Raw genomic sequence first — 16,996 nt, 5'->3', positions numbered from 1 at the left:
ACCAATGTAGGTGAAAGTTCTAGGCTAGCCTGGGGTAAGTAGTCAGACTTGTTCTCAAAACAAATGAGTATAGCACCCAGTTTCTGAGACTCATCTGTGAGTACTGCCAAGCCTGTTGTGAGAGGAATTAGCCCAGCTGAGGATGAAAATCCCCCCATTCTCACCACAGAAATAGAACTCATTAACATTAAAACTGGTATTAAAAAATAAAATAAAATAAAAGCCAGATGGTGGTGGTGGTGGCACCTACCCTTAATCCCTGTACTCAGGAGGCAGAGGCAGGCAGATCTCTGTGTTCAAGGCCAGCCTGGTCTACAGATCCAATTCCAGCCCAGGACAACCAGGGCTACACAAAGAAACCCCTGTCTGGAAAACAAAAACAATAAAACAAAACAAACAAATAAAAAAAAACGAACAAACAACAACAAAGAAAAACTGTAACTTTCTATTATTTGGCCTTCGTAGGAACACTTACAAGCTTATAAACAATAACTTATTATTACTTTAACTCATCCTTTCTAACGCTGTGACGCTTTAATACAGTTCTGCATGTTGTGGTGACCCCAACCATAAAATTATTTCCATTGCAACTTCATAACCGTAATTTTGCTACTTTTATGAATCATAATGTAAATATTTTTGGATTTAGAGGCTTGTCAAAGGGGTCATGAACCACAGGTTGAGAACCCCTGCTTTAACTCATTTTAATTAAGCCTTAAAAGCTAAATTTTAGCTATTAACTCTTTTAATGACTTCACCATGGCATCTATATCTCCATCTGAATATATATCAATAGGAAAAAAAATTTACTAATTTTTGGGAGGGCACTTTCACAAAATATAAAGCAGAGATAGTGAATTCAGACCCTTTAACTGGTTCTAAAACACTGATGTATTTTAACTTAGAATGAGTTTACTTTGGAACAGCATTGCAATAAATAGAAGTAATAAATGTCTTGAAGTGACCCCAGTTTAATAGAAATGCTTAACAGTGTGTATGATCTGTCTGCAGAGAACTCGGCAATTTGCACCCATGCTTGTTATGGATGGACAAGCTGCCACCCAGATCTCAGCGCTTGTGGTCTGCACCTAAAACATTCAAAAAGAAAACCAGATTAGTTACTTCTAGAAAAATATGTCATTGGAATACATTATAGAAAGGGTTTGTTTGGTTTTTTACTATTTTAAGAAAGTCTAGCCCCTAAACAGGAATTGCCACTGAAATGTTTTAAATTTAAAAATACAATTAAAAATAATTCATAAAGCCTACATTTTAGGAAGCAGAGAATATTCCTATGGAGTACTGTATGAATTTCATGGTAAAGGACCAGATCTGTAAATTTATGTGTTCCATTTATCTATTTTGTCTGCGTTTCTCTTTATAAAACCCTGTAGCTCTCTTCAATTTCATTGTCTAAAATTCCAGTGTTAGAAGATGCTGAAAGAGTGGATGTGAAAATGGTAAAAATTTTACTTATGATAATAAAGTGACTTTATTTCCTTCATGAAAATTTCCCCTCATTATAGGCTTTAACTAAAGGTAATTTTCAGCTTTTCATTTTATTTTCAAAATTTTAAAACATTTCCAGGTTGATTACCATGAACTTACCCTAGGATTACTTTATGATTTTGACATTCAACCAAAAAAAAAAAATTCACAGTATTCACAGTGATTGATGTTAGGTACAGAACTAATAAAACAGAACACAACCCCTTGTTTATGTGTGCTCTGTGTGTGTGTGTGTGTGTGTGTGTGTGTGTGTTCATTTGTGTAGCTATGTGTTGAATTAATCAATACTCCTTCACCTGATTTAATTGGAAGAGAACTTGGAAAACAAGTTTTATTACCAAGTGTTTATACAAAGACTTTGTTTGTTTACTTTTCTTCACTACTAAAAATAGGATTAAAAATAGGATCATCAGTTGAGGCAAGTTAATTTATTAGCTCTCTTCTGCAGCCACTGCTTTTTAACTTACACTATTCATCCAAGTAGTAGGAACAGGTACTGGAGGCAGTATTTTTTCTTTTACTAAGCTAATTTCACAAAGGCATTATATTTTGGTGGTAACTTCTACTGTTTTATTCTTTCATGATTTTACTGCTTTCTATAAAAGTTGAAATTTTCTTGTCCTGTAAACCCAGCAAACAAATAAAACATGCATTCTAAGTTTCAGAGTAGTGTGGATCATTAAACACCCTGTTCCCTTCTCTCTCGCAGGCACTCCATCTGCACTGTGTACATCGAGGTGCTCCCTCCCAACAACCAGAGCCCTCCCCGCTTCCCACAGCTGATGTACAGTCTGGAAGTCAGCGAAGCCATGAGGATTGGTGCTGTTTTGTTAAATCTACAGGTGTGCCTAGGATATGAATATGTGTGTCTGTGTGTGTAATGTGCCCAAAGACCCCATGTGATAACTTTTAGTTTATATGGTACTGGGTAGAAGCACTTGCACACTTGCTTGTGTTCTAGTGAATGACATTTCTCTCTGGGGAGGAAGGGACAGAGACAAGTGGCATGTGGATGTAGAGAGGGGGGCATTTTCACAGCAGATCTCTCCCATAGATTGCACAATTGACAACCTAACATAGGCTGGCAGGGATTGGTTGCACTGATCCTGGGAGGAAATGACGGGATAGGGAGTGCATGCTTGAATATTTTATGCTTTGCAACTGAAGAGTGTAGTTGGAAATTTTCCAGTGCCCTGCCCGGCCCTGTGGTCCACAGCTGCTTATAAAATAATCACCCTGAGACTTAATATTATTTATAGCTGCTTGGCCATTAGCTCAGGCTTATTATTGACTAGCTCTTACACTTAAATTAACCCATAATTCTTATTTATGTTTAGCCACGTGTCTTGGTACCTTTTCTCAGTTCTGCCTTGTCATCTTGCTTCCTCTTTGTCTGGCTGGCAACTCCTGACTCAGCCCTTCTTCTTCCCAGAATTCTTCTTGTCTGCTCCCCCTGCCTATATTTCCTGCCTGGCTTCTGGCCAATTGGCATTTTATTTATCAACCAATCACAGCAACACACATTCACAGCATACAGAATGACATTCCACAGCAGAAGAGTACAACCAACCATTGTCCCAGCTTCCCCAGCTGGGTTTATTTGGGCTACAGTGTCATACCAGGGGGAACAATCCTACACTCAGGTTGATGGTGGTATTCAGAGGCTGAGGCAAACTTCACTTACCCTATGGCTACAGATATGTTTTAATGACTGTGTTTCAGTGTACTCATTTATATGAAAAGGATGCTTTGAGATGATATTTCTATTTACAGCTCAAGGTTCTTATAAAAGAATAGCCTGGTTTTCACTATTTACATGTCACTGGCCAAAGCATACTGAACCACTTCAGGTATACCTTTGGCTGAATATGTAGCTCCAACTCATTTTGCATATGATGTCCATAATTGTCTCTGGGATTTAAACAATTAGGAAAATGATATTGGGGAAAGGACTATATGAGGAGGAAGTGCTGTATAAAGAAGGGGGTTCAAGCGAAGGAAAAAAGGTGAAGTATCACTTTATCTCTCACATGCAAACCAGATATAAATATATCTTCCTACATCTCTAACTATATGTGACCTCACAGTAGAATGTGCTGTTTAGTGAAGAGTAAAGAAAGGGTCAGTATGAGCAAAGTATAGTTAGGTGTGTGTGTGTCTGTGCTAGTGTATCTGCATGTGTGTGTGTGTGTGTGTGTGTGTGTGTCTGCGTGTGCATGTGTGTGTTTATGTGTCTATGTTTGTATGCATGTGTCCATGTGTGTATGAGTGTCATATGTCAACATGTGTCTGTGTGTGTGTCTGTGTGTGTGTTTGTGTATCTCTGCATGTATGTATGTGTGTGTGTTTATATGTTGTGTTGAAAATGATATCATAGACATCACTGATTTTTAATGCCCACAAATATTAATAATTTTCCTTAAAAAGATCAAAATTAATCATAAGATAATACTTTACCTGTTCATAGGACAGACATTATCTTTCCTGATGTTGCTTGGAAATGGACCAGTTTCTGATATAAGTATTCAGGAAGCTGCAATTTACATGAAGAGATATTTATTATAATAATAATTTATTAAGTAGAGGAAAATCCCAGACTCAACTTTTGCCCTTGACTACAGTGACATAGGACATAGCTAGGTTTTCCTCAAAGTTGTTATGTTCTTATGGTCTCTGACCTCCAAACTTGCTATGACAATGTCATCCTGTGGATACCCAGATGTCAGAATTTCGTTGAAATTCCCAAGCACTTCTGGGGTTTTCCTTTAATATTTATTTTACTGCTTTTCTCCAGGTTACTTGATGTTTCCCTTTTTATTATTTAATCATTAATAGAATGTTTGGGCAGCAAAGTTACATGCAAGTAGGAGTATCAGTGATAATAATAAAATGTCAAGAATACTAATAGGCAAATCAAAGAAAATACAGTGTTTCTTCAGCTAGACAAAATACCTAACCATACTATTATAAAGATATAGAGTGGGAAATAAAATATTAATTCATATTTATTGAAATGAAATAATGAAAAAAATTACATCTATGAGAAATTATTTATCAAAAGAAATAGAAAACACAATAAATCTTAATTTTTTTTAAGACTCAAGTCAAGAAATTATCCATGGTTTACAATTCAGTCTTCCCTAACAATGTTCCCCTTTATAATATAACTTGTTTGAGATAAGCCATAACTTTTGCTTATAAGACATCCTGGTTTTTATGTCAATTAACCTCAGGAAGACTGGGAGCCTTATTATAGGAGAATAACACTAACTGAACATTCAAGATGAATCACGTTTGCCTTTCTCATAGCTCACATTTCTTTGGCACAAAGGCTGGGGGAAAAAAAAACACTTGCAATGACATTTCAGTTCCCCTTTGTGTTGTTGGAAGAAGCAAAAGAAAGAACACAATGGTGGTGGCAGACTGGATAAGAAGGGACAAGGGTGTCACCATCAAGGGTTACTCATGGGACACCAACCTCTTTTGTTCATAATCCACTAAGACACAGTTTAAACTCATGACCTCAAAGTTGAAAAGCACCCATCAAATTACTCCTCCAAAGTCTTACAATAAGAGGCATGATGGACTCCTAAAGTTCCACCTGGGGCCTGGCCATGGATCTCTGCATCCGGTTCCCTCAGTCATTGGATGAGGTTTCTAGCACAACAATTAGGGTGTTTGGCCATCCTATCACCAGAGTAGGTCAGTTCGGGCTGTCTCTCGACCATTGCCAGTAGTCTGTTTGGAACCTGGGGCTTATACAGGGACACTTGGCTCAGCCTGGGAGGAGGGGACTGGACCTGCCTGGACTGACTCTACCAAGTTGAACTCAATCCTCAGAGGAGTCTTTGCCCTGGAGGAGATGGGAATGGGGGGTGGGCTGGGGGGAAGGGGGGGCAGGAGGGGGGAGAACAAGGGAATCCTTGTAAAATTAAATTAAATTATAAAATAAAATTTAAATAAAAGAGGCATGATGGTGCCTGCCTGCAGCTCTCTGTCCTTACCCTTTCTTCGTATGTGGTGATGCCATCCAACATGAAAAGAAAAGGAAAAGCCTGGGGTGGTAGGAGATTTGCTTCAGGAAATTCTGTTTTACCTAAAATCTAGGGATTTCAATGATCCTTGTTTCTAGACCTACATACATCTTTCAGTATGTTCTTTCATTCCACCTAAAGGTGTTCGGGAAGCTTGTGGTTTCCTCTTTGTGTGAATATTAATTTGATGACTGCTGCAGGGATGGCATTCCAGAGAGGAAAACTGCCCTCAGACCTCTGTTTCTCACTGATCATGGTTAGGTGGGGTAGGATTTTCTTCCCTCCAGAGTTGCTATGTAGGCTGGCAGCGTGTTTTCCATTCATCTTTATCCATATTTAAATTCTTTAACAATAGTTTCAAAATGCTGTGGAATTTAGCCCACATGCCTGGAGGCAGTATTATTTTTAGTCTTGAGGAAAAACGTCCTGCTGCCTTGACCTCACTACAGAATTGATTCTTCCCATAACAGCTTGAATTAAATGCAGGCTGTCCTACACATGCCCCTCTGCAGCTCAGAGCCCATCAGAGGTGCTAATTTGTTTTTCTGACATTTGAAATGCTCTAGAAGTTTTGGGTTCTTGCTCTCCTCTCTCATTTTCTCCCTTTTTGTTTGATAAATATTCCTTATACAGTAGGATGTACTTTTGCCCCGAAGACGACACCAGAGTTTATGATTCATGAACACTGTGCAGTGGGTGCAGGTGTGCACCAGATAATTGACAGTGTTGTGGGGATGCTTTTCTTTAATATTTTCTCTTCTGCGCTCAAATATTTTCCCTGAGCATTCAAGTTCCTTCATGTGTTACTGTACTGATGAGAACTGAAGATTAGGCTTGAAGACGCTGTTTCCCTGTAAATGACAGGTGCCATTTATCCCTGTTGAAAGGCTACCCTATTTCCCCTATATACGTGGAGAAGGAAGATTTTCCTTTGTTTTCAATTTGTGTGTTGGAAAATTCATTTATGTACCTTTGTTAGCACTAAATTTCAGATTTGGAATAACTCTTTCATTATTAGCATTATCTCAAAAGAATGTTAGGAATGTAGAAGGTGCAGCTGAAATACGTGAAATACTGATGTTGGTTACCTAATTCCAGGCATAAATTGTAGTTTATATAAAGAATGGACAGATAGTAGGAAGATGACAGATAGACAATAGAGAGATGATAGATGATGATAGATAGATGGATAGATAGATATATGATAGCTAGACAGACAAACAGAAAGATAGATGATAGATGATAGATAGATAGATAGATAGATAGATAGATGCATGCATGCATACATGGATGGATGGGTAGATAGATAGATGACAGATTGATTGATTTTTAGGTAATAGATTGGTCAGATGATAGAGAGATTATAAATTAATAGATCAATAGGTAGATGAATACATATATGACAGATGCATGATTGATAGGTGACTGATAGATGATTAATAGCTAGATGATAGATAATTGATAGATGATAGATGATGATAGAGGATTGATAGATGATAGATGATGATGATAGATGATTGGTAGATGATACATACATACACACATACATAGATGGATGGATGATATAGATATGAGAGAAAGGGAGAAAGAAGAGAAGGATGAAAGGAAGACAGAGAAGGAGGAGAGAAAGAAGCAGAGTGAGGTTGTTTCATAATGTCAGTTGTCTGCTTCTTGTAAAAATTAGCAGATTCATAGTGAACATTTTTCTTTATTGAGCAGATAAACAGGTATGTCCAAGTTTGAAAAGAAATATTTTGATGCTTTTGATACTATGGGAAGTAGATTACCCAAGGATAATTTTCATCTGCAGGCAAGTAAAGTTATAAGGAAACCACATTTTTCATTTATTCTATTGAAAATGAATTTATCATACAGTATATTATGATCATGGTTTCTCCTCCTCCCATCTTTTCCTAGATCAGTTCCAACTCCCCACCCAAATAATCCCAAGCCTTCTTTCTTTCTCTCTTAAGAAAACAAATAGGAAATAAAATAAGCAAACAAAGCAGAATAAAAGAAAAGCAAAAACAAAAACAAAGAGAAAGCACAAGAAACACACACACACACACACACACACACACACACACACACACACACACGAGACAAAAAGAAATCAAGAACCATAATATACAAGCAAGAGACCAGTAAGGCAAAAAACATGCCCCAACACAAAGTAAAATGAGACAAAAAAAATCTACGAAAATGCCATTGAGTTCATTTGGTGTTGGTCATCTACTGCTGGGCCTGGGACCTACCCTCAAGTGTGGTTTATATACTGAGAGAGACTCTGTTAGAGAAAACTAACTTTTCATTTGCAAGCAGATGTTAATTAGAGACAGCTTCTGGGTTAGAGATGGGAGTTTGTGTCCACGTCCCCCTCTCAGCACTAGGACCCCATCCGGCTTGGACTTGTGAAGGCCCTGTGCATGCTGCCATGGCTTCTGTGAGTTCTTATGCATGTCAGTCCTGGTCTATCTGGAAGACACTGATTCCTTGGAGTCGCCCATCCCCTCTGGCTCTTGTTATCTTTCTGCTTCCTCTTCTTCATAACTCCCTGGGGCAGTGAGGGGAGGGGTTTAATGAAGGTATTCCATTTAGGACTGAGTGTTCCAAGGTGTCTCACGCTCTGCACATTGTCCAGTTGTGGGTCTCTGTATTAATTCTCGTCTACAGTAGAGGAAGCCTCTCTGATGATGGCTGAGAGAGACACTGGTCTATGGGTATAGAAGAACATTATTAGGAGGCATTTTATTTCTGTGGTTTTTTAGCAGAAGAGTAGTATTTGGAAGAAAACATATTTTTATATATTTTCTACTTGTACGCTCTTCCTTCTTCCCATTGATAACGTAGTCCCATATTATAAATATTCCTTAGACAACCATGAGCTCACATTGTGACATGAAATCTGACACATTTGAGCGATGGCAGAGATGAATCCTAAGTTAGGTACGTCTAAAGCAACAGTTATTTCCTACCTAATTTCACCTGACCCTTTTGCCTCAGGCTGTGACTTACATGCTTGTTTTTCATGAGATAAGGCTTTATTTGTGCTTCTTATTTACAATTTAACAGCAGGAGCTTCCAGAAAAACAAGTGAAAAAAAAATATTTTCACACAAAGAGGACTAGCAGTTTAGAAAAACTCACTGTGATCTAGCAACAAATGGACCTTTCTCAGATCTATTTGTAAAATAATGAGGGATATAAAAATGAATTAAGATAAAAGTGTCTTCTCCTTCCTCCCCCATCCATAATCCCTTTCTCTTCTACCTCCTCCTCTCACCCTTACTCCAGGATCTAACATGGCCAAAGAGATACCTCAAACTTGCTCTCTTCACTAGCTTCAGACTCATCATCTTCCCCCCTCATCTTCCCATATGCTGGGGTTACAGATGTACACTGAGCCCAGTACTCAGTGTTTTCTGTATGCATAGAATAGCAGTCCTGGGGCTTCTGGTAAGGGCCAATGTAGATGTCATTTAGGCTTAGAATTGAGTCCAAAAACAAAGACTCATTGGGAAAAGAGGGAAAGTTTACATTAGCTTTTGTCCTGCCTCATCTCTTCAAACACTTAAAGGGTGACTCTCACAGTCTCTTACTCTACAGCTCATACTTACTCGTCTCTTTCCTATATGCTGCATTTTTACTTCTGAATCACAAAGCCTTCCTACCTCAGCTATTCCCTTCACATCTAAACTTACTTCAAAACTTTTGTGATGAAGGCTGAATTCAACTGAATTAGGGAAAATCAGGTTTAAAAGTTGATTGGGGGGGTGGGTTGGAGAGATAGCTTAGTCTGCAAAGCACTTGCCCGTCAAGCAGGAGGACCTAAATTTAATCCTCATATTCAAATAAGGAGGCAGCATGGTTGCACACATTGTTGTCCCAGAGCTGGGGAAATGGATGCATGAGAATCCCTGAGTTTTGTTGGCTTGTCAGTACTACCTTTTCAATGATTGCCAAGCCAGTGAGGGACATTGTTTCTAAAAACAAGATGGGCAATATTTTCGGTATGACATCCATGTTGTCCTCTGCCTTCTGCATGCAATCACACACATGTACATTAAAGCCATTCAGCTGGCGACATTCTCAACACACACACGGGGACATACTGCTCTGTTCTTTGAAGGAGTCATGGGATGGCTGTTGTAGTACTGCCATGGAGCCTCTGAATTAATTTATTTTGGACGGAGCACTTAATACTAACTCTCCTCCTCAAAAGGAAAACAAGGACCCTCCTGCGTTTACCCCACTCCCTAAATAGCATCGTCACTTTGCAAATTCTCAGACCTCCTGTAAAGTCACCCCTGAACTTCGCTTTCTCTGTAGCCCTCACTTGGAGTCAGTCAACGGAGATATTTGTTGGTCCCAAGGTAACTCACAGTCTCACTGTTTCTCCCCAGTCCCACCACCTTCAACTGACCTTACCAGCTGTTGTCTCTTGTCTCTGTAGTTCTTGACTAACTCTGAAATACTCAAACTTGACCCTGCTAACACTCAGTTTCTTAAGGAGTCCAAATTAAGTCTTTTAGGATATATTATTAGGAAATGAAGCATCTTTTTAAGAAGCCCCAATGCTCCAGACACAGAAAATCCAGTTCTATTTTACATTGCTTCATTAAATTTTGATCTCAGAAAACGCTTTAGAATAATACACATTTTGAAACATGTTTTAAACAATTAAAAAAAAAAATAACACCCATGTTCACAAGTAGCCTTATCCCCTGGTGTAAAAGTGAGCTAACCACACTTAAATAGAACTGTAAAGTCATCATTAAGATTTTAGCTTAAACAGAACTTGAGCCCCGATGCTGCTACTGCCAAGATTAACAGCAAACATAGACTATTAAATTCTTGTTTAATAGCTAGCCACTTTAAATTTTGACCAAAAGTAGATCAACATTCTAAGAGGACCTAATGACTTTGAATATAAAGAATTAAATGAAGAATGGTCAGTCCTGAAATTATACACACACAACCACACCAAATTTGTGTGTGTGTGTGTGTGTGTGTGTGTGTGCGCGCGCGCGCGCACGTGCATAGCAATGATAATAAAGAGCCCACCAACTTGAGTGGGTAGCATGGGAGGGGATGGAGAAGGGGACATGAGAGGGGATAGAGCGAGGACAGGGAAGGGGTAAGTGATATAGTCGTACTATTTTAAAATGTTTTTGAACAGTTACAAACATTCAATAAACAACATTATGGTTATGGGTTTACCTAACTAAATATGTATTTTATTACATTTATTTATTTATGTGTGCATACACATGTTTACACACACACACACACACACACACACACACACACACACACACACTTACCACAACACATTCAGAGAACAACTGTTAGAAATGAGTTATCTTTTTCTACCATGCGGGGCCCAATAATCAAACTCTGGTCTTGAAGCTTGGTGGCAAGTACCTTTACCTGCTGAGCCACCTTGGCAGCCTAGACTTGTGTTTTAAATCCTCATACAAATTGAAATCTACACCACAGACACATGATGGATGGGCATTTATAGATGAGACCATGCCATGTTCATTGAAAAGTTAATACATTTGAAAATCTTAAAGAGAACAAAATTTCTTCTTAAAAAAGATTGATTGATTGATTGATTGATTGATGATTGATTGGTTGAATGTGTATATATGTGTGCCTGAGTATACGTATGTGCACCATGTGCATGCACAAGCCAAGAGAAGTCAGAAGAGTGTCAGATCCTTGAAGCTGGAGCCACAAATCCTTGTCAGTCACTTCACAGGGTGTGGGAACCAAACTCAGGTCCTCTGCAGGAGCAGTAAGTGCCCTTAAACCCTGAGCCTTCACCCAAAGGAACAAAGTTTCTAATGATCTTTCACCATGTTGTTTTTGTCAGATGTGTATGTAGCTTATATTGCAGGCTTCAGGAGAACATTTCCTGTTACAAGCATAATTGAACCTCTGGCAGAAACCACACGCACAGAGCCTGCATGGGTCTGCACAGGTCCTCTGTGTATATGTTATGGCTTCCAGTTTAGTGTTTTTATGGGACTCCTGAGTGTGCAAGCAAGTGGGTCTCTGATTCTTCTGCCCTCTAGTGGGCTTTTTTTTCTTCTATTGATTGGTCTTGTCCAACTTTGATGTGATAGCTTTTGTTTTATCTTATTACATTTTATTTTTTATAGTTTTAAAAATGAATGAATAAAAAAATTTAATTTCTGAGCCAAGGAACATAGAGACTCAAAATGGTTATAAATGGTGCTACTATTATGTTGATAGCTTTTTAAATATAAACATATACAAAGTTAGATGCTACAACATCTCACTGCATAGCATTATTGATAACAAAATATATTCTCTGACCATTGTTTTAATGTTGAGTGACTGCGTTACTATCCTAAAAACATTGGCAAAATACATGTTTATTTTTTTATGGAGCAAAACCAGAAAAAAATGTAAAATTATCTCTACATATAGACCAATCTTAAAATTGTTCTTTAAATTTTACATTTTAAGTTAACCTAGCAAAAAATAATTTAAATTTTTTCTGAGGATTTAACAAAATCATACTTTAACAATTCAATCATCCTACAATGCCACATACTAATCCATCAATTTTGGAAACTCTTAAAACAAACATGTTCCATCAGATGCCGAGTAATCTAATTCAGACCCTGAATGCGACATTTTCATATGGATCACATCTCCTGAAATTTTCTTTTTGAAAATGGAACTCAACATAAAGATTTTGTGAAACATATCTGTCCATAATTTTATATGTTTTGAGGCCTTAAGAAAAATATCATACTTATGGCTTGTATATTAAGGACATTCCTGAAAGAGAAGCTCATAATAATAATAATCCCATACAAGGACATTTCATGTACATCACTTGGAGATATTTTGATCCGCATAAGGCAATTAACACCTTCACGAGGCCAGAGAGTTTAAAGCTGTTGTTTTTATGCTGTGGAGAAACTTAGGACAGATGATAGCCTTGGAGTCCACAATGCTCAGCCCATCCATCAAGACCGTATGCATCAGGGACAGGAGGGAGTGATCACTGGAATCAAGTGAGATCTCATGATTCTGTCCTCTTTCTGCCCTCTAGTGTCTCTGTGATGTTTGTTGCCATGACTACAAGACCACACTTGCTCTAGGTAACCACATCCTCCATTGTGTGGTGGAGATGGTCATGGCAGGCTAAGAGGGAATCGCTGTGATCCAATACAATGTCATCTTTAACAAAACATTACACACGATTCCAAAGAGTTTGCATAGAGCGACAGCACTGTACCTTTTAGACACCTGAGAAAAAGATACGTTGGATTTACCTTTGTTCTATGTTGAGTGCCTTTGACAGGTTTTGTCATGTCTACTTTGAAGGCAAGACACTCCCCAGTTTTCTGAGGATACTCCCGGGTCTACCTGTGTGCATTCTTATTTTCATAAGTGATATTTAACTGAGTTATACCCGTAAATGAGAATGTTAGATTCCACTTGCTTTATGCCAGGAGACTGTTGCGTGATCCAAAGGGGGCGGGGAATGTGTACATTGTCTAATGTTGGTGGCATAAGGAGTTTTTGTTGTTAGTTAGACCATTCTGCCTTTTTAAAGTTAACTGAAAACAGTACTAATTTGAATTCTGTGTTGAAGATAGAGTATTTGCAGAGATAACTACTTATAGCTGAGATTTCTGTGGAACTTTTCAATCCCACCTTTAATAACTTGGCAGCAAAGAATCTTGCTGCTTTGTGTTTTGGTTTTTAAATAATTCTCAGAGTGCATTTCAACGTCTGGAAGCCATTTATTGCTTCACATACTGCAAGCTCTTGTTGATGAAAGCTTAAGTATGCAAATGTCATTATTTCCGTGAGATTTTGATAGATACAAGAAACAAAACCAGTGTTCCTAAGAAACACTCAACAAGCAGCTAACGGGAGTCAGTTTTCTAGGGAAATTAATGTGAGCCCCATCAACCTGAAAAAAGCCTGTGGTGTTCCCACATTTACTAGAATTGCAGCTGAGAAAACAATTTTTAAAAAATCAGAGATTATTTACATTGGAAGGTTTTAATTTACTGAAGAAACCCGAAGAATTCAATTACATGCCTCTTGTTCTTATTGCAAATATATTTTTAAGATGCAGGTTCACAAAATCCAATCGTTTGAAAAATCATAAAACAAAAATGTCTTTTTCCTCCTCTGTTTCCACGCTCATACACATGACCCACTCCCACACATGACCCACTTGGACACCACATGACCCACTCCCATGAAGGAGTAGACTTTTTTTTTTTTTGAGGGCTGCAGCTTAAGTAAACAAACTTCAGAGAGGGAAACAGAATTATCTAGCAATAAAAGTTGACTCAGCTCTTCAATAGAGCTGGTCCCTCCCTTCATCCAAAATAAAAGTAGTTCATTTTGATTTGGGTAATCAAATGGTTAGAAAGCACAGCACACTTGATTGTCACACTTGATTGTTCCTGATTGAATACTGCTGAGTGATTTGGACCCAAAAGCTGCCTGTGTGAGGCAGGATAGAAAAATGCAAAGACTGGGACCAAACACAGCAGGCTAAAATCATCCAGGAGTTTACACTTTGTCTACCTTTTTTTCCCCTGTTACATTTGTACTTTAAAATATGTCATGTATTCACAAATCCAATCATATAGACATTATTTATTTCATACATAGATTTTTTTTTAAGATTTCTTATTTTTTGCTTAGTTCCCATTTCCTTCTCCCCTCTCCCCAGCTGGTTACCAAGCTTTTCCTTACCTCTTCCTTTCCACATTTGCCCTTTATAGTCATACGGGATTATGTAAGGCATATATTTGTCTGTGTGAACATTTCCATATAATTGTCACCTACACAACATAAACGTGCCATTTCTGCCATGCCGTAAGTATGCATGGGATATTCTAATCTTAAGTTTATTTTGAAATAACATCAAAGGTACAGAAATGATTGCTACAAAAATCTTTGGGAATAACTTGTCGGCGTGATGTCACATCATCATCAAAGGCCACAACTTACAATTCTTATTTTTTAAAAAAAGCACGTTTCTTTTTATGTTCTTTGTTTGTATACATAGCTACAACTCAACCACAGAAACCAGAAAATGACTTGGCACACCCTTACAATCTAGTAGCCCTCTGACTACTTTCAGCTCTCACTAATCCTCTAAGAGACCCCTAGTGAGCATGGTCCACAGTCTAGGTCCCATGGTAACAGAGAGCTCTTCTTAGCTCATATCTACAGTCTAGGTCCCATGCTAACACAGAGCCCTTGTTAGCCATATCCACAGTCTAGGTCCCATGCTAACAGAGAGCCATTGTTAGCTCATATCCACAGTCTAGGTCTCATGGTAACAGAGAGCTCTTCTTAGCTCATATCCACAGTCTAGGTCCCATGCTAACATAGAGCCCTTGTTAGCCATATCCACAGTCTAGGTCCCATGTTAACAGAGAGCCATTGTTAGCTCATATCCACAGTCTAGGTCTCATGGTAACATAGAGCCATTGTTAGCTCATATCCACAGTCTAGGTCCCATGCTAACACAGAGCCCTTGTTAGCCATATCCACAGTCTAGGTCCCATGCTAACAGAGAGCCATTGTTAGCTCATATCCACAGTCTAGGTCCCATGCTAACACAGAGCCCTTGTTAGCCATATCCACAGTCTAGGTCCCATGGTAACATAGAGCCATTGTTAGCTCATATCCACAGTCTAGGTCCCATGCTAACACAGAGCCCTTGTTAGCTCATATCCACAGTCTAGGTCCCATGGTAACATAGAGCCATTGTTAGCTCATATCCACAGTCTAGGTCCCATGGTAACATAGAGCCATTGTTAGCTCATATCCACAGTCTAGGTCCCATGGTAACATAGAGCCATTGTTAGCTCATATCCACAGTCTAGGTCCCATGGTAACATAGAGCCATTGTTAGCTCATATCCACAGTCTAGGTCCCATGCTAACACAGAGCCCTTGTTAGCTCATATCCACAGTCTAGGCCCCATGGTAACATAGAGCCCGTGTTAGCTCATATCCACAGTCCAGGGCCCCACCTGGCATATTGGCCATTCCTTTAGGTAACTCAAGCTAAAAAATATTCCCTTGGCTTTTGTGTCTCTGACATTTTTTTCAAGATTCCAGGACAGATATTTAGTACCTATTTCCTGCAGTGAGTTTGGTTATTATTTCTTAATAGTCAGGGCCTGTAAATCAGTTTTCTGGCAAGAACACTGGAGTGATGTTGCCTCTTGGAGGGTATAGAGCTTACTTTACTTCATTACAGCAAACTTTACTATGGATACTTTGAATCTGTTGCTTCAGTAAAGACAGCTCAGTAGTTCAGCTCCTATGGCTCTTGAAGAGGACCTACATCCAGTTCCCAACATCCATACTGGGTGGCTCACAACTTCTTACAACTCTAGTTCCAAGATACCAAAGACTCTTTTTATGCCTCTGCATTACTCATATATGCACATCGATAAAAATACATATTTTTAAAAAGAACCTTCTTGAACTACTTGAAAATAATAGAAATATCCTTTCCTCATTCATTTCAATCATTTATTTTTAAGATTTCTGATGATACATGGATAAACTATCATTATTGTTCCTAAGTGGCAATTTCTTAACAACATTCATTTTACATCAATTTGTTGCTGTTTTACTATAAAGAAAATACCTCTTTTTCCCTCACGAATGTATTCATCTATTGATTTATATCAATATGAAGTACATATTTCAACTTTATTCAGAGGATTATAAGCCATTGGTGTTGATATAGCACAGTGTAATACATGCTGAAATAATAAGGCACAATGCTCTTTTAAATTACCCATGGATTAGTTCACATGACAGATGTTTCTCTAAATCCTTGAGCTGGGAAAGTGGGAGGACAGGTTGTCACCATAGTCAGGGTCCAGAAGGCCCTCATAGTATCCTCACTTGTGGAGGATGGTGGGGGGAGAATATCTCACTCCTGGTCCTCATCACATAAGGACACAAATCCACTCATGATACTTCCCTACTACAGACAACCCTATGAGGCCTAGGGCTTCATATGTGGGGTCGCAAGAGGATGTAAATTTAGGTCACAGTCCCGTTGCTATCCTCTGGCCTTAGAATTATTCTCATGATTCTGTTTAAGGAAGGCCTTGTGTTCCTTTATCACGTCCTCACCATTCTCTGAACACTGCTATTTTCTGTTTTAACAAGATGTTTCACACTCATTTATTTTCTTATGTCAGCCATGGATTTAGCTATATGAAAAGCTCGGGTTTATATGATTATACAGTAGTATTTATTCAAACATGCATGTAATATACACACACATATACATTCATACACATAAGCACAGATATTTGCATATATATAAGCACACAAATGCATATACACATAAACACACTACACATACTAACACCCCCCATGTATGTGTGTGTACATACATACATATACA

At 38.4% G+C, this 16,996-nt stretch overlaps 1 protein-coding gene across 9 annotated transcripts in view; it reads left to right on the top strand.

Annotated features, from left to right (window-relative positions):
- Positions 1-16,996, top strand: part of Pcdh15 (protocadherin related 15) — a 623,956-nt gene that overhangs the window by 353,851 nt on the left and 253,109 nt on the right. For 8 of the 9 annotated variants that reach the window (XM_059244015.1, XM_059244010.1, XM_059244012.1 and 5 more), the window contains one exon: positions 2,219-2,351. The exons of the other annotated variant lie outside the window; for it this stretch is intronic. In XM_059244015.1, coding sequence (XP_059099998.1) covers positions 2,219-2,351 — 133 coding nt within the window. The remainder of the gene's footprint in view (positions 1-2,218; positions 2,352-16,996) is intronic. 9 annotated transcript variants of the gene reach the window in all.

Source organism: Peromyscus eremicus, chromosome 16_21 (genome assembly GCF_949786415.1).
Source record: "Peromyscus eremicus chromosome 16_21, PerEre_H2_v1, whole genome shotgun sequence".
Classification (NCBI taxonomy): domain Eukaryota; kingdom Metazoa; phylum Chordata; class Mammalia; order Rodentia; family Cricetidae; genus Peromyscus; species Peromyscus eremicus.
This window is presented reverse-complemented; position numbering and strand designations above follow the sequence as displayed.